The sequence below is a fragment of the Mastomys coucha genome, unplaced genomic scaffold (assembly GCF_008632895.1).
Source record: "Mastomys coucha isolate ucsf_1 unplaced genomic scaffold, UCSF_Mcou_1 pScaffold21, whole genome shotgun sequence".
NCBI lineage: Eukaryota > Metazoa > Chordata > Mammalia > Rodentia > Muridae > Mastomys > Mastomys coucha.
The window spans coordinates 129,299,519-129,324,403 of record NW_022196904.1 but is presented as its reverse complement, the minus strand read 5'-3'; the positions used below and the strand labels follow the sequence as shown (position 1 = coordinate 129,324,403).

General features: G+C 48.5%; 3 protein-coding genes across 5 annotated transcripts in view; 2 read left to right on the top strand and 1 right to left on the bottom strand.

Annotated features, from left to right (window-relative positions):
* The first annotated feature begins 184 nt into the window (after window positions 1-184).
* Window positions 185-9,962, top strand: Echs1 (enoyl-CoA hydratase, short chain 1). Its single transcript, XM_031388728.1, has 8 exons — window positions 185-329; window positions 2,867-3,064; window positions 3,453-3,580; window positions 4,207-4,306; window positions 5,203-5,307; window positions 5,729-5,848; window positions 7,665-7,732; window positions 9,302-9,962. Exons 1-8 carry the CDS (start codon window positions 242-244, stop codon window positions 9,365-9,367), a joined length of 873 nt encoding a protein of 290 aa, XP_031244588.1. The 5' UTR covers window positions 185-241; the 3' UTR covers window positions 9,368-9,962.
* Window positions 9,963-12,757: 2,795 nt separating this feature from the next.
* Window positions 12,758-16,496, top strand: Fuom (fucose mutarotase). The gene is made up of 6 exons (XM_031384649.1): window positions 12,758-12,863; window positions 13,449-13,517; window positions 13,698-13,768; window positions 13,894-13,992; window positions 15,950-16,023; window positions 16,219-16,496. Exons 1-6 carry the CDS (start codon window positions 12,779-12,781, stop codon window positions 16,280-16,282), a joined length of 462 nt encoding a protein of 153 aa, XP_031240509.1. The 5' UTR covers window positions 12,758-12,778; the 3' UTR covers window positions 16,283-16,496.
* A 2,670-nt stretch (window positions 16,497-19,166) lies between these two features.
* Window positions 19,167-24,885, bottom strand: part of Prap1 (proline rich acidic protein 1) — a 17,502-nt gene continuing 11,783 nt past the window's right edge. The window contains exons 3-7 of one of the 3 annotated variants that reach the window (XM_031388722.1): window positions 22,947-23,078; window positions 21,320-21,386; window positions 20,155-20,207; window positions 19,588-19,694; window positions 19,167-19,486 (exon numbers count right to left, since the gene is read on the bottom strand). In XM_031388722.1, coding sequence (XP_031244582.1) covers window positions 19,272-19,486; window positions 19,588-19,694; window positions 20,155-20,207; window positions 21,320-21,386; window positions 22,947-22,954 — 450 coding nt within the window. In that variant the 5' untranslated portion in view covers window positions 22,955-23,078 and the 3' untranslated portion in view covers window positions 19,167-19,271. Of the gene's footprint in view, window positions 19,487-19,587; window positions 19,695-20,154; window positions 20,208-21,319; window positions 21,387-22,946; window positions 23,079-24,885 lie in introns of those variants that run through there. The other 2 variants (XM_031388723.1, XM_031388724.1) reach the window with 2 other exon arrangements.

The window sequence follows — 24,885 nt, the reverse complement described above, 5'->3', positions numbered from 1 at the left end:
CCCAGCCTGGCTTCATAAACTGGGCACCCGCCAAGGGCACACCACCTAAATGATGCAATTAACAGACTACTGAAAGAACCGCAGCCCAGCACCCCACGCTGCCCCATTCTGCCCTCTGTACCACCCCGCCTAGGTCACGGGTCCATTTTTTTAGCTTCCGTCTTCCTCAGTCTTGGGATCTGGGGCGGAGCGATTCTGCAGGCGGGGCGATTCTGTGGGCGGAACAAATCGTCTCTCCAGCATGGCGGCCCTGCGTGCTCTGCTACCTAGAGTCTGCAGCTCACTGTTGTCTTCAGTCCGCTGCCCAGAACCACGGCGCTTCGCCTCGGGTGAGTGCGGACACCGGCGGGGTGCGTCATTCCACCCACATGGGGTGGATTCTCCACCCATAACTTCTGGGTGGTTCCTAAGCCCCGGCCTGCACGCAACCCCCCTTGATCCTGGACTTTCTCTCCTGACTCTAGATCTTTTGTCTGACCCTCACTTCCACAAGCATACACTCCCAACACTTAACTCTGAAGTACCTGGACCCTGGATTTGAGTATGCATCCCCACACTAAACCCAGATTTCCTGCAAGTGACCACTGACTCTAGCTTGAAGTTCCTCACACCCTGATCCTCCTTCGGAGCCTCCAACTCCACCGCTCGACTGACCCCCTTCCCAATTCCTTACCCCGCTGCCCGCTCCTCAGTCTGACTTTAGTCTCACCTTACAAGACCAGCCAGATCCTAGCCCCTAGAAGCCATGTCTAGTGGGAGGGCCCTGGGTGTAATGGCAGCTTCTCAACGCTCGAACTTTTATTAGTGTCAGGATCTCTGGCCAGCTGGGAGCATGCATGTTGGTTGTGAAATCCCATGTGTTTTTAGGTAGCTTTAAGGGAAGGTGAAAGTAGGTTAAGCAAGACAGCCTGAGTATTGGGAAAGGGTTGTCCATAGTGCCTCTTGTCTAGTCTCTGCTGTTTCCACAGCCTCTCCTGAGCAAGTCCTTCAAACCATCCAATCAGCGTAGCCCATACTGACACACCCACTTTCCTCCCTAGCCAGCTGAATAGTTCCTCCCTTCCCACTCCTTGGCTGGACTCCACTGCAGCCATCTAGTGCTCCACTGTTACTGTGAATTATTGACCATGTTCTGGGGCAAGGGCTCCTCCCGTATCCCAACCTGGATTGGCTCTCATGTTCTGCTCCCCTGAATGGCAGACATCCTACTGTTCAGTAATGTACCTCACACTTAAGTTACAACAGAACAAATCACCCAGAACACAGACCTTCACTTTCAGGTTTATCTTCCTCACCCTAAGTCTATGGGCTGCAGCCCCCAAGTCTGAGTTGGTTGGCCCTCCAGATCACCTAGAACAAAATGGTGCTTTGTATCAGCCTCTGTCCCACCAGGCAAACTCCTCCAGCAGGCCTGGGCTCTGTTCGGCTTTCACCTGCTGTCATGGTCTGGAAAGTGCTGGCATATGGGAGGAGGGTGAATGTTCTGTGCTACAGTTTTCTTTTTTGTTACTTTTTGTTCATTTATTGAGACAGTATCTCACTACATAGCTCTAGCTGGCCTGGAACTAGACCAGGTTAGCCTGCAACTCACAGATACACCTGCATCTGTTTCCTGAGTGCTAAGATTAAAGGTATGTACCACCACTACCATGCCTGGATAGATCATAGCCAGAGTTACAGGCTGGATCGGTAAGGGCGGTGCAGAATTCCCTGTCTATACCTGTTTCAGTACAGAACTGATAGAATGAATATATTATCTATTCATTGGCGGTGGGGGGTATTAGAGTGACTTACAGATTGTGATCTGAGTAGTCCAACAATGGATGTTTCCTTAAAGAAAGGCCAAGGACTGAGTAGTTATTCAATCCAAGAGACTAGATGTCTTAGCAGGCCCAATCTGGTTTTGGAGTGCAGAAACGTGCTAGAGAGCTGAGGGTCTTAAGTGTATATTGGAATCCTGAAGAACTAGGTTCAAACACCAGAGAAGGGGTGCCTTAAGAGTAGATTCGTTGCCTGGTGGTGGTAGTGGTGGCAGCACATGCTTTTAATCCCAGAACTTGGGAGGCAGAGGCAGGTAGATCTCTAAGTCTAGGCCAGACTGGTCTACAGAGTGAAATCCAAGACAGAAACTTTGTCTCGAAAACCTGAAACAAATAAACAAAAAATTAGATGAACTTGACATCGAGAGTAAGAGCAAACAGGCAAAAATCAAAAACTTCTTTCTTCCATGTTCTTTTATGTGGGCTGCCAGCAAAAGGTGTGGCCTAGACTTAGGGTTGGGTCATTTCACCTCAAAAGAACCAGTTAAGAAAATCCTTGACAGGTAAGGCTTGGGTGGTAGTTGACTGCTATACTGGCTGGTTTTGTGTGTCAACTTGACACAGGCTAAAGTTATCACAGAGAAGGGAGCTTCAATTGGGGAAGTGCCTCCATGAGATCCATCTGTGGGACATTTTCTCAATTAGTGATCAAGGGGGTAGGGCCCCTTGTGGGTGGTGCCATCCCTGGGCTGGAAGTCTTGGGTTCTATAAGAGAGCAGGCTGAGCAAGCCTGGAGAAGCAAGCCAGTAAAGAACATCCCTCCATGGCCTCTGCATCAGCTCCTGCTTCCTGACCTACTTGAGTTCCAGTCCTGACTTCCTTTGGTGATCAACAGCAATGTGGAAGTGTAAGCTCAATAAACCCTTTCCTCCCCAACTTGCTTCTTGGTCATGATGTTTGTGCAGAAATAGAAACCCTGACTAAGACAACTGCCGATGTGGTCAGGTTGATGACCAAGATTAAACCAACCTTAATGACTTTAATGACCAAGATTAACCAGCTTTAATGTCTTTACTATAACACTTCCCTTTGTCCTCTTGACCTAGGTGCTAACTTTCAATATATCATCACGGAAAAGAAAGGAAAGAATAGCAGCGTGGGGCTAATCCAGTTGAACCGCCCCAAAGCACTCAATGCACTTTGCAATGGCCTGATTGAGGAACTCAACCAAGCACTGGCGACCTTTGAGGAAGATCCCGCTGTGGGCGCCATTGTGCTCACTGGTGGGGAGAAGGCCTTTGCAGGTGTGCTGCACAGCCATGGTTGTGGACGGAAGGGGGATGCTATAGCCTGTGGGAAGCAGCAAAATGGACTAGTTTCTCTGTGATGGGAGGGTGCCTTAAGATAGACTAACCTGTAAAGTAATCTATGTGGAAGAGCAGGGCGTGTGTTGAATATTCAGGTATGCTCAGTTCCTTACTAGTTGGGTAAACACTGGCCTAAGCCAGGCCTTCTCTAAGTGTATCTGTCATCCATTGCCTGCCACAGCCCCCAACGTTACCTTCTTAAAACAGTTGGCTTGGTGAGTAGCTGTTCCCACTGTGGAGGGAAGTGCCCTCAAGCCTTGAGCATCGGATACAAGACTGAGAAGTTCTTTGATGTCTGGTAATTGAACCTCACTTCTACCTGTAGCTGGAGCTGACATCAAGGAAATGCAGAACCGGACATTTCAGGACTGTTACTCCAGCAAGTTCCTGAGCCACTGGGACCATATCACCCGGGTCAAGAAGCCGGTCATCGCAGCTGTCAATGGCTATGCTGTAAGTGTCAGTCCCACAGTTTTCCTGTGGAAGGGCCTATGCTTTTAAAAGGCCAATAGTGTCTTTTGCTATCTGCTTTGTTTGGGTTAGAGACCCATTGGCTAGTTCCCAGATGCGTTAATGAGCTTTTCTGTTTCCTTTTAATTGCTGCAGTGGCTAAGCTACTTGTGTGAAGGCTGTGAGTACTCTGTCTGGGTGCCCACTAGGGTTCCTACTTAACTAGGCTGTTGAGAAATGCAGCATAGCTTAGCCCATGGAAAAACCATGTGATTGTTATACATGCTGATTATTGAATAAAACCCATCCGGGTGGGGGTGGCCAGCCACTCATGCCCTTACCCTCTGTGGCTGATCTGGAGTCACTATGCCAGGCTGAGTTATTCACCATGAAGCCACAAATATTTATTACCTGGCCCTTTGCATAAAAGTCTCCAAGCCCCTGCTAAGCAACATTACCCTTATATTTAACCCTACCACTTAAATCTAGTTCCATTCAGCTAGGTTAACATTTGCTGTTTTCTGACTCTGTTTCGTGGTTCCAGAAAAGTTCTGTAAGCAAATAGAGTGGTTTTCTGCCTGAGCTCCTCTGGTCAAATCCACCTGCTTCTGAACCTTTTTCTTTTTCAGCTTGGTGGGGGTTGTGAACTTGCCATGATGTGTGATATCATCTATGCCGGGGAGAAAGCCCAGTTTGGACAGCCGGAAATCCTCCTGGGGACCATCCCAGGTAAGGATATGTGAGCTGTAACAGGACAAGCCTGAGTCTCAGCCTTACGGCTTGCATCCAACCAGAGATGGATAACTTACCTGTTCAGTTTTCTCTCAACTAGCCAGCACCTGAAAGACAGCATTTGACACTCAGCACATACCCATCTGGGAGCCTCAGGACATACCCATCTCTTACGAACATTACAGATCCTAAATCCAGCAATATCATACACACAGAGTTTACTGGCTTGAGCCACAATGGTTCTTTCCTGCCCATGATCCATACACTTTTAAGAGCTTTGTATGCCAGAAGCTTGGGAGGAAAATGAATAGACTTGGGTTTATACCGAAAACTCTGTCCCATGTGAGTCTGGCTCTGCCCACTCCTGTGCCACTGGTGTAGCAGGTCAGATGGCCTTCCTGAGTGCAGCACAGTAGCTGGGGAATTCTTACTCCCCACTGCCTGGGAAAGCCCTGAGATATGGAGGAAGCAATAGCATTGCCCTCCAGGAGCCACTTAGACCCGGCAGGAGGAGGTGAACACTCAGAGAAAGGACTGGAACCCTCAGGGAAGAGACCACACCCAGAGAAGGCCTCCGATGCTCTCGAGGGTCGACCAGGCTTGTTCTGAGATTCTGGGCAGGGAGTTCAGTGTATTTGTGCAGGTCTGCCTGGAGAAGGCAGCCCAGGCTAGGATTCAATGCAGCATGGGCTTTCAGACAGACGTGGAACCTTCCAGAATGGTGGGAAAGGAACCAATTTGATTTTTCTTTCTTCCTTTTTAATGCTGAGAAGGAACCCTTGGCCTCGTGCGTGCTAAAGCCTCTTCGGTCACTGAGCTGCATCCCAGCCCTGGGTTTCTTTTCACTGTCACCCGACAAAGGGCTAGCTGAGACCTCAGATCTCTCCCTCTAGGTGCTGGGGGCACTCAGAGACTCACCAGAGCAGTTGGCAAATCGCTAGCAATGGAGATGGTCCTCACTGGTGACCGCATTTCAGCCCAGGATGCCAAGCAAGCAGGTGGGGTATCTGATATTGTAAACTGGGGAGGCTTAGGGTTGCTTCAGGTGTGCCCGTGGGTGGCTGGCGTTGGAGCCCTAAGGTTCTGTCTTTGGCTTTTATATCTTGAAATAAGTTGGGCCCAAGAGCAGCATCTCTTCCCACTGCCCTTAAAAGCTCTTAAAGGCCAGCCCTTTCCCTGCCCTTGGCAGTGACCACAGATCTCAAGTCCTCTGTTCCATTTGATCCTGTAGACAGCATGGCTTGTACAACCTAAGAGGTCAGTGACTGGAGTCTAGCAGTGGAGAGCACAGAGTCACCTGCTGCCAGGGGCAGCCATCCCTTGTGTAGGACCCAGAGAACTGGCTTCTTAGTGTCACTGGGTTCTAGAGGAAGTGGACAAGGATATTTTTGCATGATATTCAGACTTTTCATGTTTTAGGTCTTGTAAGCAAGATTTTTCCTGTTGAAACACTGGTTGAAGAGGCCATCCAATGTGCAGAAAAAATTGCCAGCAATTCCAAAATCATAGTAGCCATGGCGAAAGAAGCTGTGAATGGAGGTAGGAGTCTGCCGGGAAGAGTCCACGGGACTGCATAGGTGAAGTTGTGAGGTTCCAAACCACCCCACCTTGTCCCAGGCAGCAGTGGGAAAGTTTGCGGTTTGCCACAGTGTTTCAGGGTTTGGTCACTCAAAGGTCTGATAAGATATTCTGAGTATCTCTTTATACCAGGACCCAAGACTGGGCCAGGCCCAGAACATAATGGCAATGCAGTATCAGGCACAGAGGGAAGACCAAGAATGTAGCCACAGCCCCTGTAGTCAGTGGTCTGTGGTTCGTGGGAAAGCTGTCTCTGGGGATCTGGATTGAATGGTTCACTCCTGAGCCCATGTTCTGGTTATGCAAGTGGGCTGTAGCCTGGGGCCTGCAGTAGCATGGCTCATATGAAGCATTTCATTGCTTCTCTAACCTCATGATGCTGGTCTGACTTGCTTTCCTCAGAGCTACCTCAACCTTTCTTTCTTCTTCTCTTTAAATTTATTCATTTAGTTATTTCTTTATTTTATATTTTAACATATTGAGGGTGTATCCCATGGTGCACATGTGGAGGTCAAAGGATGATTTGAGGAGTCAGTTGTCTCTTTCACGGTATGGGTTCCAGAGATTGAATTCCAGTTGTCGTTAGGCCAGATGACATGGGCTGTTATCCACTGAGCCATCTGACTAATCCTGTTGTTTAGATTTTGAGACAAGGTCCTCTCTCTATATATAACTGAAGCTGCCCTCAAACTCTGAATCCACCTGTCTCAGTTGCTAGGATTGTAGGCATGTATCACCACATCCAGCTTGGAGTCTTTTTTTAATATAATTCTGTTATTTATTAATATGTATGTCAATTTATATCCATGTGTACATGTATGTGGGTCTGTGTGCTTTTTCATGTGTGGAGGCCAGCAGAGGCCAGCAGATCTCTCAGGGTTGGAATTACAAGGATTTGTGGGATACCACCTGAATGGAGTTTTTGTGGTTGTTTTAAATTTCTTATTTTTATGAGTGTAAGTATTTGGCTGCCTATGTGTATGTACATCACAGGTGTGCATGGTGCAGCGAAGGACGTTGGATAGTCATGAGCCTCTCTGTGGAGGGAACCCAGGTTCTTTATGAGAACACAAGTGTTCTTATCTCTCCAGTCCCAAGAATGGACTATTAATGTAATAGTTTATCTCAGCATTTGGAATGGCACTGTATTTCTGCTTAGTATCACATGTAGAGTTATCTTGGGGGGCAAAAAAGACGTGACCCAGAAAAGTTGTTGCTACCTCCAGAGGGTACACCAGTCCTTTGGGTTGCTGCTGGCCATGATCAGGTATGTTGATGTTTAAAGAGTCAGCTGTTTGTGGCACACACAGGGAGCAACTAAGGCTTCTGACAAGGTCACAGTGGCAGGCGTAGTCACAGCTCAGAGCCTCCACAGCACTGCTCTACAGGACAATGTTCTCCACTGGAAGACCCCAGCAGGTGCTATCCCTGCTACATAGCCATTCCCTTCTGCTTCTTATCCTTTACTGTGTTTCTATGTTCAGTTTTACCAGCCACCTCAGATCCTCATAGCTGGACAGAGTCTGCTGTTCACTCTTTGTTCAGTTTTGGTGCTTTTCTGAGGTCCTGGACCACTGCTAAGGTGTTTGGGCGGCCTAGGAGAGCAGGCTGTTCATATGGCTACATCAACATAGGCCATTCACTTGAGAAGTGGGAAGAGCTGGATCAGTCAAGAGCCCATGGCAAGCCTGTAGCCCTTTCTGTAGGTCACAGTCATTTTGACATGGGTACCTCACATTTGGTACTTCAGTTGGTGACCCCAGGGTTTCTTTTTCAGCCTTTGAAATGTCGTTAACAGAAGGAAATAAGCTGGAGAAGAAGCTCTTTTATTCTACCTTTGCCACTGTGAGTAAAACATGTTCTGTTTAGGATTCAAGTCTCTTTCCATGGCAGATGCTGCTGGGAATCTCTTACTGCAAAAAGGCCCCATGAGTTACACCACTAAGCATCAGATCCTGTATTTAAAGTGAACTTGTAGGGCTGGAGAGATGGCTCAGTGGTTAAGAGCACTGGCTGCTCTTCCAGAAGTCCTGAGTTCAATTCCTAGCAACTACATGGTGGCTCACAACCATCTGTAATGGAATCCAGTGCCTTCTTCTGTGTCTGAAGACAGCTACAGTATACTCATATACATAAAATAAATATATCTTTAAAATAAATAAATAAATAATAAATAAATAAATAGATAAATAAAGTGGATTTGTAGCTGGCCACGGTAGTCCCAGAGAGCCTGGGGCCAAGGATAATTGTTTGAGCCCAAGAGTTTGAAACCAGCCTGTGCAACACAGAGAAACTGTCTCTAAATAGTATTTATCTTGTATGCATAAGTGTTTTGCCTGCATGTATGTAAATACACTATATGCATGCCTGGTGCCTGCAGAGTCCAGAAAGGGGAACTGGATACCTTGGAACTGAAGTTACAGACTGTTGTAAGCCACCATTTAAGTGTTGGTAACCAAACCCAGATCCTATTCAAGAGTAGCAAATGCTTTTAGCTGCTGAGCCATCTCTAACTACCACCACCTAATTCTTAAATTTTACTTTGTTTATTTGTTTGAGACAGAGTCTCATGATATGGCCCTGGTTGGTCTGGAACTCACTATGTAGACTAGGCTGGTGTCGAATTCACAGAGATCTGTCTGCCCCAGCCTCCTGGATGCTGAGATTAAAGGAGTGTGCCACCATGCTTGCCTATAATTCACTTCTTCTCAGAAGCTCACATCTAGGTGTTTTAAGGAATCTTCTGATCATCAGATGCATTATCTATTGTTCCACTGGCCCAGTGCTCAGTGTTTTATAAAAGAAACATTTAGGGAGCTGGAGCGATGGCTTAGCATCTCCTGCTATTCCAGAAGACCTGAGTTTATGTGTCAGTACCCACACCAGATGGCTTACAATCACCAGCAACTCCAGCTCCCAGCTCCTCTGATACGTCACTTCTGCTCTCTATGCTGCACACACAAACACACTTAAAAATAAAAATAAAAAATAAAAAAATTAAATGGCTTGGTCCTCTAAGGAAGAAGTAAAGATATTTGCACATAGTGTGCCCACTGGCCAAGGAAGGGGCAGGTGAAAAGCAGGCTTCTGTTGCTGCCCCACAGCTCTGTGAGAGATTCCCAGCTCAGACCCTGCCAGATCCATAGGTGCTGTGAGCATGAGTTTCTGGTACTCCTGATTGACTATGTCCTGGATGGTTTACAATCCCCTGTCCCATGCTTAGCATTGTTTGTGGGGAATCCCATATTTCATGGGCCACAGGTGGGTCTACTACAGAATCACTGTCTTGTTGATGAGCTCAGAGAGCAGGCAAGGAAGGAGGGAGACATAAGAGCACCTTAGAGAAGCAGGCAGTCAGCTGAGGGCCTCAACGGGAAGATTCAAACTTCACCTCTCTTCTTTCTTTCCTGCCAGGATGACCGGAGAGAAGGGATGGCTGCATTTGTAGAGAAAAGGAAGGCCAACTTCAAAGATCACTGAGAGCTGGCAGCTATACCATTTGCCACCCTGGAGAGGAAAGCTCAGCCTGTCAATTGAGAGGCAGATAAATTATCCAAAAGGGTAGTAATGTCGGCCACAGTTCCTACCGAAGGCTTTGGGGCTGTGGCCACAGGTTGGGTACTCGTGGTGTGGCCTGCAACCTTCACCAGTTGTTGGAAGTCAATCTGTTACGGTCTTCTAAATCAGAAATCTGGGAAACTTTCAAGGTGTCTTGATTTTTTTTTTTAAACTTCACTTTAAGGGCAGGTGCACGCTTGGGCCAGCCACTCTCCTGTGCACTATCCATACTGCATAGCTCAGGATATAAGCTTCAAGAGAGAAGTGGCCCCCTGTCTGCTGATTCCCAACAGGAGAATTCAATGAAAGTAACCATTTCACAGTTTAGTTTCTACTCAGTTGTCTCTAGAGAATCAGTGTGGTTTTTTTTTTAATTATTATTGCTATTATTTTCTTATGGATAGGGTTTCACTGTATATCCCTGGCTGCCTGGAAGTTACTATATAGACCAGGTTGACCTTGAACTCACAGAGATCAGCCAAATGTTGAGATTAAAGGTACATGCTACCACACCATGACTATTGTGTGTTTTTTAACTTCACCATCTTAACCACGTACAGCATCAAGCACTTTCACATCAGTGTGTAGCCATCCCCACCATCAGGCTCCAGGACTCTGATCTCTAGACCTTCATCTTCCCAAGCTAAAACTGTCTCTGTTAGACACTAACTCCCAACTCTACTTCACAGCCTCTGGCACCAACCCTTTTACTTTCTACAAGAATGGGATGACTCCAGGTGCCTCATAAGTGGAATTAGAGTAATTGTTATGTTGTTTGTTATGGCCCTTGTACAATGAAATGCATAGTATCCCCCCCCCACACACACACCCACACACACCATGCGCTGATGTTGAAATCTAACCTCTCAAGGTGGTGGTCTTAAAATACTAAAAGTTGGGTGGGATTCATGAGTGGATTTGTAAGGCCCGGAGGGAACTCTTGTAGCCCTTTTCCTATGAAGATTAAACGAGAAGGCATGAGGAAGGTCCAGGAAGTCTGTCTCCGCCAGACAGCAAATCTACCTTGCTTCCACTTCTTGCTCCTAGAACTGTGAGAAGTTAAGCCATTGAGTTGTAGCATGTCAGAAGCCTAAGCTAAGGCAAATGTCCTCCGAGTTCCTTCGTGTTGTAGTAGATGTGCTTAAAGCCTGATATCTTATGCTGAGATGAAGACATGCCATTTATTCTCACAGTAATGTGATACTTATTTTTGTTTTTAAAGATTTATTTATTTATATGTAAGTACACTGTAGCTGTCTTCAGACACACCAGAAGAGGGCATCCAATTGCCTTATAAATGGTTGTGAGCCACCATGTGGTTGCTGGGATTTGAACTTAGGATCTTTGGAAGAGCAATCGGTGCTCTTAACCGCTGAGCCATCTCTCCAGCCCATGGTACTTATTTTTGAAGTCCTCTCAATATATTGCTCAATACGTATTTGTCTTGAACTCCTGAATGTAAGCAGTCCTGATTCTACCTTCCAGATAACTGTGACTATACTTGTATTCCCCCATCCCCAACCAGGTAATACATACGGACAGTGCCTGACTTTTCACAGTCTGGGCTACAGTGAATGGTAGGACAGTGACCTACACTGGCACTAGCTAGGATCCCAAGATCTGCTATGCCCAGAGCATCCTTATGGAAGAATGACTGCCGATTTGCTGTGGCAGTAGGGCATCAGAGCCATTCTGCAGCACCTTCAGTACCCATCAATATGAGAATGGAGACTCACACGGAAGTAGTTTCCATTTGAACCTCAGGTGTTTGCACAAAATTCACTAGGTGGGAAAAGGCCAGCTGGGGCTACATAGTGAGACCTTATCTCAAATAAACAACAGAACAGGGGCTGGAGAGTTTGAGGGCTAAGGCCTGCCTAAACTCCAGATTAAGACATACATCATCACCAAGTACTCAAAGTTTGTTATGAAGTTAGCACACAGCCCAGACCACGATAACAAGCATGGTCATTATACAGGGTCACCCAGCCAAAGCTTCCTATTCTAGGAGCCACGCCTCAGGGCCTTTCTCCTGCTAATGCCTACTTTCCCCTAGAAGAGGGCATTGGATTCCTTCAGACTGTAATTATAGACAGTTGTGAGCTACCACGTGAGTGATAGGGATCAAACCTGGGTCTGATGGAAGAGCAGTTAGTGCTCTTAGCCACTGAGCCATCTCTCCAGCCCATGTTCATTTATTAAAGTTGGGCACACAAAGAAGTATGTGTTAGCCATTGATTGACACACAGTGTAGAATAAAGAAGCAAAGGAGACAACTACTGAATAGGGGAAGCCTTGAAACTGACATCATCGAATCATTAGTTATTTGATTTTATTCTTCTAAAATATGATTTAAAAAAAAAATGCTGTTCCCGAACTCATCCCTGTGCACCACATGTGTGCCTGGTGCCTCAGAGGCCAGAAAAGAGCTATGGATCCCTTGGAACTGGAGTTATAGATGGTTGTGAGCCACCAACCCCAATTCCTGTGAAAGAGCAGCCAGTGCTCTTACCCACTAAGCCATCTTTCCAGCCCCTCATTGGTTTAATTTTTGTGTGTCGAGTGAGCACATACCTCAGTCATTTGATTCTGAAAAGTGGAACAGTGTTTAAGATGTCTCATGGGAGATTCAGACTCAACCCTGGGTCTAGCATAGCACACCCAGACCTGTGTGTGCTAGGTCTGCCCTAGCAGGATAGGGACCCGCCCACAGCCATCGGCTTCTAGCTGGCTCCTGGCTTTAGAGAGTTCAAGGAAATGCACGTATGCAGACCGCCCTAAAAAGAAGCCGCCCCACCCCCACTCCGCGCCTCCACCCCCACTCCGCGCCTCCGCCCCCAAGCCATGGTGAAGCTCTCAGCTACTTAAAACTATTTGGTCTCTGGCCCCAGTACAATCTGGGGTATTGGTTTGGTTTTGGCTCTGTACTGCCTTGCCTCCTGGACTGGTCCTAATCCCTTGAAGCCATTCACACACTGAAGAAGAAAGCGCTCCCCTTTACCTCACACACTTAACTCATCACTGCCACCAAGTTGGACAGCAGTGGCCATACCCGAGCCATCTGGACTGGGGCACCAGAGATCCTAGAGGCAAGGCCGTGCCTAACCTGTTTTCGCGGGTGTTTTTCAGGCATTTTTCTGCTTCCCACACAGACTTATTTTTTGAACTTTCCCCGCAATCTGCCTGTCCTCAGAATTTAGCTTGTCACCCCAGAACCAAGGGCCTAACACAGTTAGTAACTCAGCTGTTGGGCCCCGCCTCTCCTCTGGCCCCGATCCAATCCATGTGGCACCGCCCAGATGTCAACTCCCACCCTCTACCAATTCTGCCGCCATGGTTGCGCTGAAGGGCATCCCGAAGGTGCTGTCCCCGGAGCTGTTGTTCGCGCTTGCGCGGATGGGGCATGGAGACGAAATTGGTGAGCACGGAGAGAGCTAGCAGCGCCACCCTGTGACAGGGGTGCAATCCTCGTAGGAGCCCTTAACCCGCAGGGTTCAGGAAAGGCTGGGGACACTGCCGCAATCACCTTGCCCTTCGGAGTAGGAAGTTATACAGTTGCTTGAGGAAAGAGCTGAGCTGAGGCCTGCGATCGGACTAGGCCATAAAACCGGGTTTCAAGTTCAGCAGCGGGGTAATTTCCAGACCTCCCACGTGGCCTCCCTGGCAACCCGGAGATTTGATCCCTGGCCTGGTGCCCTAGGGCAAGGCAGGAAAACACAGAGGCTGGAGTGTAGCTATTGATTGGTTGCTCCTCCCAGACACTGGTTTTATTCAGTTTCTATTTTTCTTTACCTTCTGAAAGGGATTACAGGTGGCCCACGATCTGACCCACTAACTGGAGTGAGGGAATTATACTGGCCTGGCTTGTGGACATCCCAGATGGTGGGCTGTGTTGATGGACAGGGATGTGTGGCTTCGCAATACGTATGGCTATGTGAGGTGACCATCTGGGAGGGAAAACTGCACTGATTCGAGTCCATCTTTCCCCTTTCTGTCTTTTCAGTCTTTGCAGATGCGAACTTTCCTACCTCTTCCATCTGCCAGTGCGGGCCTGTAGAGATCCGAGCAGATGGTGAGCACCATACGGCTGGGGTGGAAATAAACAGTCCTGCGCCTGTGGCCTCTCTGTCCTGGCCCCTCATTCCTGTTGTCTGGTTGCTTACATTTTGTAGTCCAAAATTGAAAATTTTAGGCAGGTGGGGTTACAGGTCATGGTGAGAGCAGAAGCCTGAACCCAGCTCTGCCCTCCTAGGCCTCGACATCCCACAGCTCCTGGAGGCTGTACTGAAGCTCCTGCCCCTGGACACCTATGTGGAAAGCCCGGTGAGGACCAAAGGCTGTGCTGATGATCTGGGCCTGTTTCCTCTTTGTATATCCCCAAAGGGCCCCCTCCCTCAGAAGATCCAGGGAGGTGCCTGAGGCCACAGAGCTGACCCCTGTCTCCCTAGGCTGCTGTCATGGACCTAGTGCCCAGTGACAAAGAGAAGGGCCTGCAGACCCCAATATGGAGCCATTATGAATCCCTTCTTCTCACAGCTGACTGTAAGGTGAGTGCAGCCCCAACCCGGGACCCTCTGTCTTCTGGCAGCTCTGCTCTGGAAGGGTGAATCATGGGAGTGTCAATGTTTTCTATGGTATCTTCTGTCCCTGAGATTCTCTCTTCTATCTCTTGTATTCTGTTGGTGATGCTTGCATCTATGTTTCCTGACTTCTTTCCCAAGATTTCTAACTCCAGAGTTGTCTCTCTTTGTGATTTCTTAATTGTTTCTACTTCCATTTTTAGGTCCTGGATGGTTTTGCTCAATTCCTTCACCTGTTTGATTGTGTTTTCCTGTAGTTCTTTAAGGGATTTTTGTGTTTCCTCTTTAAGGGCTTCTACTTGTTTACTTGTGATCTCCTGTAATTCTTTATGGGATTTTTTTTTGTTTCCTCTTTAAGGGCTTGTACCTCTTTTCCTGTGTTCTCCTGTATTTCTTTAAGAGAGTTATTCATATCCTTCTTAAATTCCTCTAGCACCATCATGAGATATGACTTTAGATCCAAATCTTGCTTTTCCTGTGTTTTGGGATATCCAGGACTTGCTGTGGTGGGAGTACTAGGTTCTGATGAAGCCAAGTAGTCTTGGTTTCTGTTGGTAGGATTCTTGTGTTTGCCTTTCACCATTTGATGATCTCTGTCTGGTGTTAGATGTTCTTGCTGTCTCTGACTAGAGCTTGTTCCTCCCGTGGGTCTGTAAGCCTGTGTCAGTACTTCTGGGAGATCAACTCTCCTCTGGTAAATCCCGGGCTCAGATAGGTGAGTCCCTGGGTTAAAGCACTCCCTCGAGGCAGGCTCTCCACTCGCAGGGAAGGGGCAGAGAGGGTTGCTGATCCACCGCTGTCACTCGGAAGCTCGAATCATGGGAGTGGACAGGGAAGAGATGTGTCTCAGCCCTGTGGCCACCTCCCTCTCTTCCCAAGCCTCTTCCTCCCAGAATCCTAATGTGCCTTGGGAGTTGGTCCCATTTGAGACAGAGGACTGTGGGCTCCAGGATGGGGTCCCCTCTAACCTCCTATAGATGTGCACCTTCACCTTAGGTCTTGCTCTTTGCCACCTCATTCTTGCTAAGGTCTGCCTGTCACACAGCCCACATCCCTGCCCAGCAGGGGACATACCTATTCTCCTAAAGGAGCCATTAGGTCTGAGCAAGACCCCTTGAGTACTCTTGTCCTAGGCAGGGGACTTCCAAGGCAGTTTAAAGGGTCTAGAGCAGTGGTTCTCAGCATGTTGGGTGGAGGCTTCCAAAGAGGAAAAAACATAGATATTTGTGTTACAATTTGTAACGGTACAAAATTACAGTTATAAAATAGCAATGAAAATAATATGGTTAGGGCTCACCTCAGCATAAGGTATTAAAGAGTAGTCACAACATTAGGATGTCTTAGTTAGGGTTTTACTGCTGTGAACAGACATTATGGCCAAGGCAACATTTAATTAGAGCTGGCTTACAGGTTTTCAGAGGCGTAGTCCATTATCATCAAGGTGGAAGCATGGCAGCATCTAGGCAGGCATGATGCAGGCAGAGCAGAGAGTTCTACATCTTCATCTGAAGGCTGCTAGTAGAAGACTGACTTCCAGGCAACTAAGGTGAGGCTCTTAAAGCTCACACTCACAGTGACACATCTATTCCAATAAGGCCACACCTTCAAATAGTGCCACTCCTGGGCCAAGCATATTCAAACCATGACAGGAAGGTTGAGAATCACTGATCTAAAGACTCTCTGAGCTGAATCCATACCCAGCTAGTACGTTGTCCATCACAGATTCGGATGGGGATAAAAAGATGCCCCTTGTCTCTGGTTCCTTGGAACCCCAACATCAGGAGAACCAGAAGATTGGAGCCTAGAAGACTAGGGTTCCATTGCTGCTGCCTCCTGGCTATCTCCTGATGGCAGACTCAAATCAGGAGTCCACCTCGAGGACTTCCAGACAAGATCCCTCCAACTATGCCTTTTTGTCTTCCAGAAAGCTCTGATGAAGATAGAGAGATTTGAATTTTATGAACGTGCAAAAAAGGCATTTGCTGTTGTTGCAACTGGGTGAGTGTCTGCTGCATCCGGGTGACTTATTCGGGTCCCTGGGAACTGCCCCCACTTCTGCTTTGCCCATGAGAACAGGAGGGATTTGGGCAGCAGAGTCCTTGGACATTGCTGAGCAGGAGGGGTAGAAGCAGAAAGTTGGAGGGCTTTCTCTGAGGGCAAAGTTGGAGTCTCAGCACCCTGACCCTCCTGCAGGGAGATGGCACTCTATGGAAACATCATCCTCAAGAAGGGAACTCTTGACCTCCGACCCTCATAGAGACCACTCCAGGCTGACACTTGGCTGTGCCTGAACCCAATCAGCACACCTTCCCTTGGCAGCAACCAGACCTAGACATCAGCCTCGTGTTCAAGGAGATGGCAGATCTTGAGAGACTCGACGGACCCTGACAAATTCCCCCTTCTACAACTTGTGAAATTGATGGGGGAGGGAGAACATTCATTGTCAATCTTTAATCTAAAGGCTGTGTATTCATAAACTTGTCTTGTGGTGAGTTTCAGGGAGGCCATTAGCTCCCAAATAAGCCATCCTTGATGAATCCTCAGTTAGAAAAATGCACATGGAAGTGAACCAATGGGCTGGTTTGAGGGCTGGGGGCTGGGCAGGAGCTAGGCCTGGGTAGGAACCTAGGAGTTGGATTGGGTCTGCGCCTAAGTTTAGACCTAGGCCAAGGACTAGGCTAGTAGTTGATGTTGGGTAGGGTGTATGGCAGAAGGCTGAAGCTGGTTGCACTGGGTGCTTGTATGGGGTAGGAGCTTATGCATTACCCACTTGGATTTCAATACACAGTGATTCTTGACTAGGGCCAATCTCTGAGCTCCAACCCAGAGGGCAAGTGACAGAGCTGGGATGGGTATCTTAGAAGGGCTCTGACACTCAGAGATGACTGCTCAACTACAAGGGACAGTATAGACTGTCCTCTCTGGTTCAAGGTCAGAGAGGTCTGAGTATGGGCTGGATCCCATGCAAATGTTTGGCAGGTTAAGCACCCACTACCTACTCACGAGCAGCTATGTTAGGTCCAGGAACTCAGATGCAACCTGGCTGCTCCCAGCCTTGAATCCTCAGTTGCCCCAGGAGGTGAAGGAACAGCTGAGGCTCAGTATAGACAGAAATAGGAAGATCAGAGGGGAAGAATCTAGGCAGGCAGGAAACAGTTTCCCTACCGAGTGCTTGGACTGGATCTCTAGCACTTGTCCACAGACTATTGGTGAATGTTTGCAGCAGCTTCGTCTGCATTTGCCAAAAAGGGCAAACAACCGAGTTCATGGGGTGAGTAGAGAGTCCCTTTGATACAGCAAGTGACATCCTTTAGGAGGAAATGGCCACAGGTTTTTGGCTCAGGCAAAGCTAGAAAGAAACCTGGCCACAGTCACCATCCTGGGTCAGTAGATGTTTTTGGTCCCAATAAAACACCAGGAACTTGGAATACCAGCATTTGCAGGTCCTCTACTTAGATTCAGGGAGTGGGGAGGTGAGACAGCTCAAATTTTGATCGTGGACCCAACCTCATGGGCATTAGACAGAGTGCTCCACAGGACGGTGCTTCCAGACCACCTGGGCCTGGACTATTCTAATGGTCTCTGACCATCTCTAACTTGATGGAGGAATGACGAAAAGAGGTTTGATAATAATCTGCATTGTCAACTCTGTTCAATTGAGAATTGCCTGGAAACCTAGCAAAGCACCTCAGAGTCCATCTGGAGGTACTCATAGGCTTACCTATGCAGGGGAAGACCTGCCCTAGGGTTTTCAGGACTAGACTAGAGGTCACAAGTGCTAATATGGGAAAGGAGGGTAGCTGTGGTGCCCTCTATGAGATCTGGTGCCACCTGAGACCTGAGCAGGATTTTTGGCACCTCTACAGAGGTTGCTCTACCAAGCATGGGGCACGGATAGATTCATTTAGATTCTTAGCAGGATGACAGGTAGGGTTACTCTGAAATGGAGGCTGGACCTTGAGGTTAATGTCAGAGCCTTTTAGTTCATCTTCAGGACCCTGGGCTTGTCTGTAAGATGGAATGTTGGGCTGTAATATGGGGGTGATAGACTTATCTATAATGTGAACTCATCGGTAATGTGGGAGCAATGGGATCAAGTAGTATGAAGACCCCAGATTCATCTATAAGATAGAATATGGGTTCCTGCTTTATGGGGCTTAGAGGACAAGGTGCACATGAGCCCTCACTCTCCCACTCATGTCCTTGGAGGAGTGGGGACAAGAGACATACACAGTTATAGGGTATGTGAGACCAGTAGACAATATATTAAGCTGCATGGGGTTTGGGTGCATTGGGATGGAGAGCTGGTGGCTTCTGTTAAGCTGTTCTACTTGAGCTACTGGGGTTAGAAAATGTGTACCTCTGTGACCCTTTCATGCCTTCCACTACACAGGTGGGATTGGTAGTCACACCAGTACCTATATCACATGTGAGGTCATTCACATGTTCTGTGCTTAGGCCTTGAGTGACAGGCCATGTGGAAGGGCAGGCACCCCAGAAAGATCCAGGTACTGCCCAGAAAACTAGGACAGAGAGTATGTGTCCTGACTCACACTTTTGAGCACCTGTCCAACTTTGTATCTATCTGCCTATGTACCGATGCACATGGATAGCACTCACCTCTATGCCTGTGTACACATAAAGCTGTATACCTGCCTACCACTGCACCTATGTACATTGAAACTGTACACATGTGCACCACCTGTATACATTGTTGTAACTATGTACCTGTTCATGTGTGTACCTATGAGTCTGCACATTTTAACTATGCATCCTTGCATGTGTATACCTGTGCACATGTGAAACTGTGTACCCACACACTCATCAACCTGTGTCCCACACAACCTCCCACCTATTCAAGCATCTCCTCAGATTTCTACTGTGGGAAGTCCAAGATGAGCTTCCCTTCTGAGGCTGATGCTGCTAACAGGTCCCCACACCAACTGCTTGACACACCTATCACTTCACCCCTGTGTGCGGAGAATTGGACCCAAGGAGAATTGTTCATGAGCTGAGGGTCAGTTAAACCTTGTGGCCTATCCATCAGAAGCTTATGATGAGCCGTAGGTAGGACAGCATCGTTCTTCCTCCAAGATGCAGCTTCTGTGTCCCAGAATTGTTGGTCTTAAAGACACTCATTCCTTCCACCAATTTCCAGGTGTTTATTATTTTTTTTCTAGCTGGGGAGAGTCAGTGGTCACACCAGCCTAGACCTCAGGACAGGAGTGGGAGAGTGGTTAGGGCTCTCAAGAGTCCTCCATAGAGTGGGAGATGTGGTCAAGGTCCTCCTCTGGTCCCTGCAGCACCTGACGATACAGGATGGGCCATGACTGGGGAACTTCTTCATCCTGGACATCCTCAGACACCGGATGGTCTATGCTGTCAAGATCCAGTTCTGGACCCTGAAGAGGATTCCGAAGACGGCTCAGGATGTCCTCAGTCTCCACCCAGGTCATGGTATCTGTGGGGAGGTGGAAGTAGGTATAGTCTCCCTCCCAAGATCCTTCCCACTAGCCTTCTGTCCAAACAGACCCCATGATGTGGCCTTGACCCTATTCTGACCTGGACGCTTCTCCTCAGCAGCTGCAAGCTTCTGCTTGGGTACAGGAAGCAGTGGCCCCAGCTGGTTGTCCTTTTCAAGAGGCTCCATGGCTCTGGTACCCCAGGCCCTGCCAGCATAAGGTTCACACACAGAGTTAGACATGACCAGCCCCACTTTTGAAGGCGTTCTCTGCCCCTAGGCAGCTGCTGGCCCTGGGAAGCTACTCCACACCCACCCTTATCAACTGCCCTCAGGCCTGGGACAAGTTCATGACTCTGTGCCCCTAGCATCTCTAATGCATTAAGTGCAGGGATGGGGTCCAAGAAGGTCAGAGCCTTCCCTGAGCAGGGTCCTCAAAGGCAAGGGAGGGAGGTAATATGCTGTTCTAAAACATAGCCCATCAGAGGCTGCAGGGAGAACTGAGTCTGGGAGGTGGCCAGGGTCCCTAGCACCTGCTCCTGGGAGGGAACTCCCAAGGAGGGATGCCTGTGGGGTTTGAGTAGCACTTCCCCCTAGAAGCTTCTGAACAGCTACGTTCTCCAATTTCTCCCGTGCATCAGCCCACACTTGCCTTCTGGGACACTTACTTCTCTGTTTCCTGTTCAGGGAACACAAGTTTGCCTTTGGTCTTGACAGGGACCTAGAATAGGAAGTCACAGGTGGGGATTTTGCTAGTTAGTGACCCAAGGTTGGAGGACACCAGCAAGAGGCCCCACTAAGACCCGCCTACAGGCTGGCCTTCAGTTCAACCTGTCTTAAACTTGAGGGGATAAGGATTATCATAGGTATCAGAATTGCAGATAGAGGACTTAGAACACCAGCCTTTTCCCAAACTGCCAGCCTTCCCAAAACCCAGCCAGCTTAGGAGTAAATAGAGCTCTTCTGCTGGTACCCAGGGCTCACTCTGGACTCTGCACCCTCACTCCACCCCAGTTTTTTTTTTTTTTTTGCACTAATTAAGGGCATGCCTGCCCCTCCCCATCCTGGCTAGTGGCCCACTGAACATAATGCCTTAATGAAGGCAAAGTGCCAAGAAGAACATGAGGCATAGGGTAACCCTGGGGAAGTGCCCAGCTCCAAGAAGCTGTGGGTGGCTGTGAAGGGTGGGCCTCCATCATCCTCTTTTTCTGCCACGTGTGCAGAGTGAGTGGACTTGACCCAGGGCAAGCTCAGTGCATTGTCAGCCAGAGCAACTGTTTCCAGTCTATAAATAATCCCCTAAGTGAGTGTGCCTAGGCAAGTATAGAGAGAATCCATCTCACACAGGGTCTTCCTAGGCATTTTGGTCTTCCATGTCCCAACCCATAATCACCTGTGTCATGACCTATATCCTCTCATCCTGGGGCCACCCAAACACCATGAAGGACCATGTTTCCTCAACCTGGGGGTCACCTGGGTGTCACAGAGGCTCACATCCCTATGTGGTTACATGAGTCCAATAGAGACCCATGTCCTTCAGGTCGCCCAGATGTTGCAGAGACCCATATCCTCCTCATCTCCTCACCTGGCAACCTCAGTGCCTTGGAGATTTGCCCAGTAGACCCCAGAAGGGCTCAGCCCCTTCTCTTCCTGAGCCCCTCCTCAGTGCTCACAGGGTGCTGCTACCACATTCATCATACATCCCCTGCCTTGCCTCCCTTCTCCTTGCCAGTTTAAAGGGTGGAGAGAAAGAGGTCCTTTCTGGTATTCCCTGCTAACTGGGGCAGAGGTTGGCTGCCAGGAATGGAGGCAGATAGAGGGGCCCGTGCATACCTGGTGTGCTGGAATTGCACCTGCTTCCCACAGCAGTGCAGCCACCAAACAGGTGGCCAGGAGAAACCTAAGGGACCAGAGAAGGAATGTGAGGTAGTCAAGACCTACTGGAGCTGGTCATGGACAGAGAGACCAAGGTAGGTATCGGCTGATCCATTGTTAGATCTTGACTCTGGTCTCACAAAAAAGGACCCGCAGGCAGGACAAGCAAGCAAGATGCCCAAGACACTCCTGCTCTGTGTCTTGATGCCAAATTCTCCACCTGTGGTCAAGACACCTCATACCCTACTGTGACAGGACACTGGCAGTGCTGAGGATTCCAGAGGCTACACAAGGACACACCTGTGGTCTTGAACACACATACATATGCCTGAAAATGTTGATGGGGTAGGGGTAGAGGAATGGAGGCCCTAGCATGTATCACATGTAGCATGTAGCATGGCCACAGTACCCCTGAGGCCATGATCCATGGTATTGGGAGTAACTTCTAGTGGGCCCTCAGGTGGCCAGTAGCCTCAGCACCATCATGCAGACAGAAGGAATGCTGAACATGTGGTTGTAAAGAGATGTGCATGTGTGTGTTTGTTGTATATATACATGTGTGCGTGTGTGCATGAGTGTGTGTGTGTGTGTGTGTGTGTGTACTGAATGAAGCCTCAAAGAAAACTCTCTTCTCTATGATTCAGCCCTTTGGGATAGGGATCAAAGGACAGTGGGTGGGGATCTGGCCATATAGGCTTGAGTACCCCTGTCTCACCTCAGGACCACTAGGCAGAGGCCTATTTGTGTGCTGGGAAGAGAAATGAACATGGAAACCCTCGTTCTAGCCTTTGTATTGTTCCCCACCTCCTGCCTCCATGATTACTAAGGTCCTGTAAGGGACCTAGGCCTCCCTGAAAATCAAACACTCCTGGGTGACCAACTCTCAGGTTCCCTGATTCCTGCACTGCCTCTACCCTGCCAGCCCTCAAAGGCCTGCTGCATATTCCCCTGCCTCCCCTACCCCGCTACTGTTCCTTTTCTTTTGGGACATCACAGCCTGGAATGTTGCTTCTTTCCAGGGGAGATTTAGGATCCAATGTTCCACTGGCTCAGGGACCCCATGGGACAAACCACCCTTATGCATATGGAGGTATGCATAAGGGTGCTCTTGGAGGTAAACCCTGAATTGCAGCCCCGAGGTTAAGTATTTTGCAGAAAAGAGGCCTTCCCCTCCCTCCCTCCCTCTCTCCCTTCCTTCCTTCCTTCCCTCCTTCTTTCCTCCCTTCCTTTCCTCCCTCCCTCCCTCCTTCCTTCCTTTCTTCCTTCCTTCCCTCCCTCCCTCCTTCCCTCACTCCCTCCCTCCTTCCCTCCTTCCTTCCTTCCTTCCTTCTCCTCATTCCCCATCCCTTCTTGTTTCCCTCCCTTCCTCTCTCTCTTTCTTCCTCCCCCTCCTCCCCTAAGACGCTCCCCTGGAATTAGGCTTCCAGTTCAGATGGAATAACTCTCAGGGTCTCTCTCTAAGCCAGAGCTCCTAGTCTCAGACCCAGTGTGACCCTAACCACACAGCCAAGCCCACCCTGGTCAATGCCCCCAGCTGCCAGCTTTTATGGGTAGAAAAGTTAGGGCCCAAAGGCCATGGCATCACCTCTTCATGACTGGGGCTCCTTTTCAGCGCTCTAGGCGAATGGAGAAGTTGCAGATCCCAGGGTCCAGGTGCCTGGTCCTCTTCCTCTCAACCCTAGCTGCTTAGGGTTTTATCTTTCCTACATGGGTGTGTCTGACCAGAGGTCAGGGGCCAGCAATCACTGGGCCGTAAGCCACGCCTACCCCACCATGTATCATGAGTAGTGAGCACAGACTGAGCCCCCAGGAGACTTTTGATCTCCCACCTGTCAGTTCTACCACTAAGACCTGCCCACTTTAGCACTAGACTTCCCGCCACAACCACAGCACCATTAACTCCAACATTACCCTCTCCTGCATAGGTAGGCACTTGGCTCTGTGCCTTCAAATGTTACCCTTCAGCCCTCTATGGTGCTAAGCTCCAGACTGCCATCCCCAATACTCTTGTAACTGAGTGGCCCAGAGCTGGCCCAGGGTAGGATTCTCTAGGATAGAATGAAGATCATAAAAACACCAGGCCCTGCTATGCATCTCAGCCCCACCCCTTTCTTTTGGGACTTCAGGATAGAGCAGTTGTCACTCTGAGAAGCAGTTGCACCTTTCAGTGCTCCCAGATAAGTGAGCACATCACCCTCAGAGAGGCAACTATATTCAACACTCAGGAAATGGGTGTCCCCCTAGTGGGGATAGGCAGTGAATGCAGATAGCCAGAGCTTCAGGGAGTCCCAAGAACAAGGAAGCCCCCTGGCCTGGGAGTATGCCCCAGACTGTTGAAATTCAAAGAGACAATATTGAGAAACTGCTCAAATACACAGTGCCAAATAGATCATTATAACACTCCTCTTCAGAGTGATGGGGACAGGCAGCAGCATTGGAAGAAGCCATACATCACCCTTCACTCTGGTCCAGTGCTGCTTCTGTGAGTCCAAGATTGCCTTGTGTGGTGGTTTGAATAAGAATGCCTCCTTCATAGGCTTATGCATTTTAATACATTAGCCTTGGCTGGTGGAACTTTGGGGGAAGGATTAGGATATATGGGCTTGTTAGAGTGTCATTGGGGGCAGGCTTTGAGGTTTCAAATGCCCAAGCCATTTCCAGTTAGCTCCCTCCCTCTCTCTCTCTCTCTCTCTCTTTCTCTCTCTCTCTCTCTCTTTTCTCTCTGTGTGTGTTGTGTGTATGTCTCTCTCTCTCTCTCTGTCTGTTTGTGTCTGTGTATGTGGTATGTGTGTGGTGTGTCTCTGTGTGTGTATCTATGTGGTATGTGTGTGATATGTGTGTGTGGTATATGTATGTGTCTCTCTCTGTGTCTGTGTGTGTCTATGTGGTATGTGCATGTGTCTATGTTGTGTGTGTGATATGTGTGTGTCTATGTGGTATATGTGTGTGATATGTATGTCTCTCTCTGTGTGTCTGTGTATTTCTATGTGGTGTGTACATGTGTCTATGTGGTGTGTGGTGTGTCTGTGTGTGAGTATCTATGAAATGTGTATGTATGTGTGTGATATGTGTGTGGTGTATGTATGGTATGTATGTGTCTCTCTGTATCTGTGTGTGTCTATGTGGTGTGTGTGGTGTGTGTGAGTGTGTGTGTGTGTGTGTGTGTGTGTATGTGGTGCCTCATGTTTATGGATCAAATGTAAGATGTCAACAGCTGCTCCAGCACCATGCCTGCCTGCTGCCATGCTCTCCACCATGACTGACATGGACTCTAACCCTTTGAAACCATAAGCTCCAATTTGGATCTTTTTATAAGTTGCCTTGGCCATGGTGTTTTGTCATGGAGTTAGAAAAGTAAGAAAGACATTTGGACACTGTAGTCATGAAAGCTGCAGACCAATAATCCACCATAAATAAAGTAGTGTGGAGTAAAGTACACAAGAATTGATCCCAAGAGTGTAACGTTGGTCTAGTATTTAATCTTCTAAGCTATAAATGAAGGACAAAGAGCATGTACTTATTTT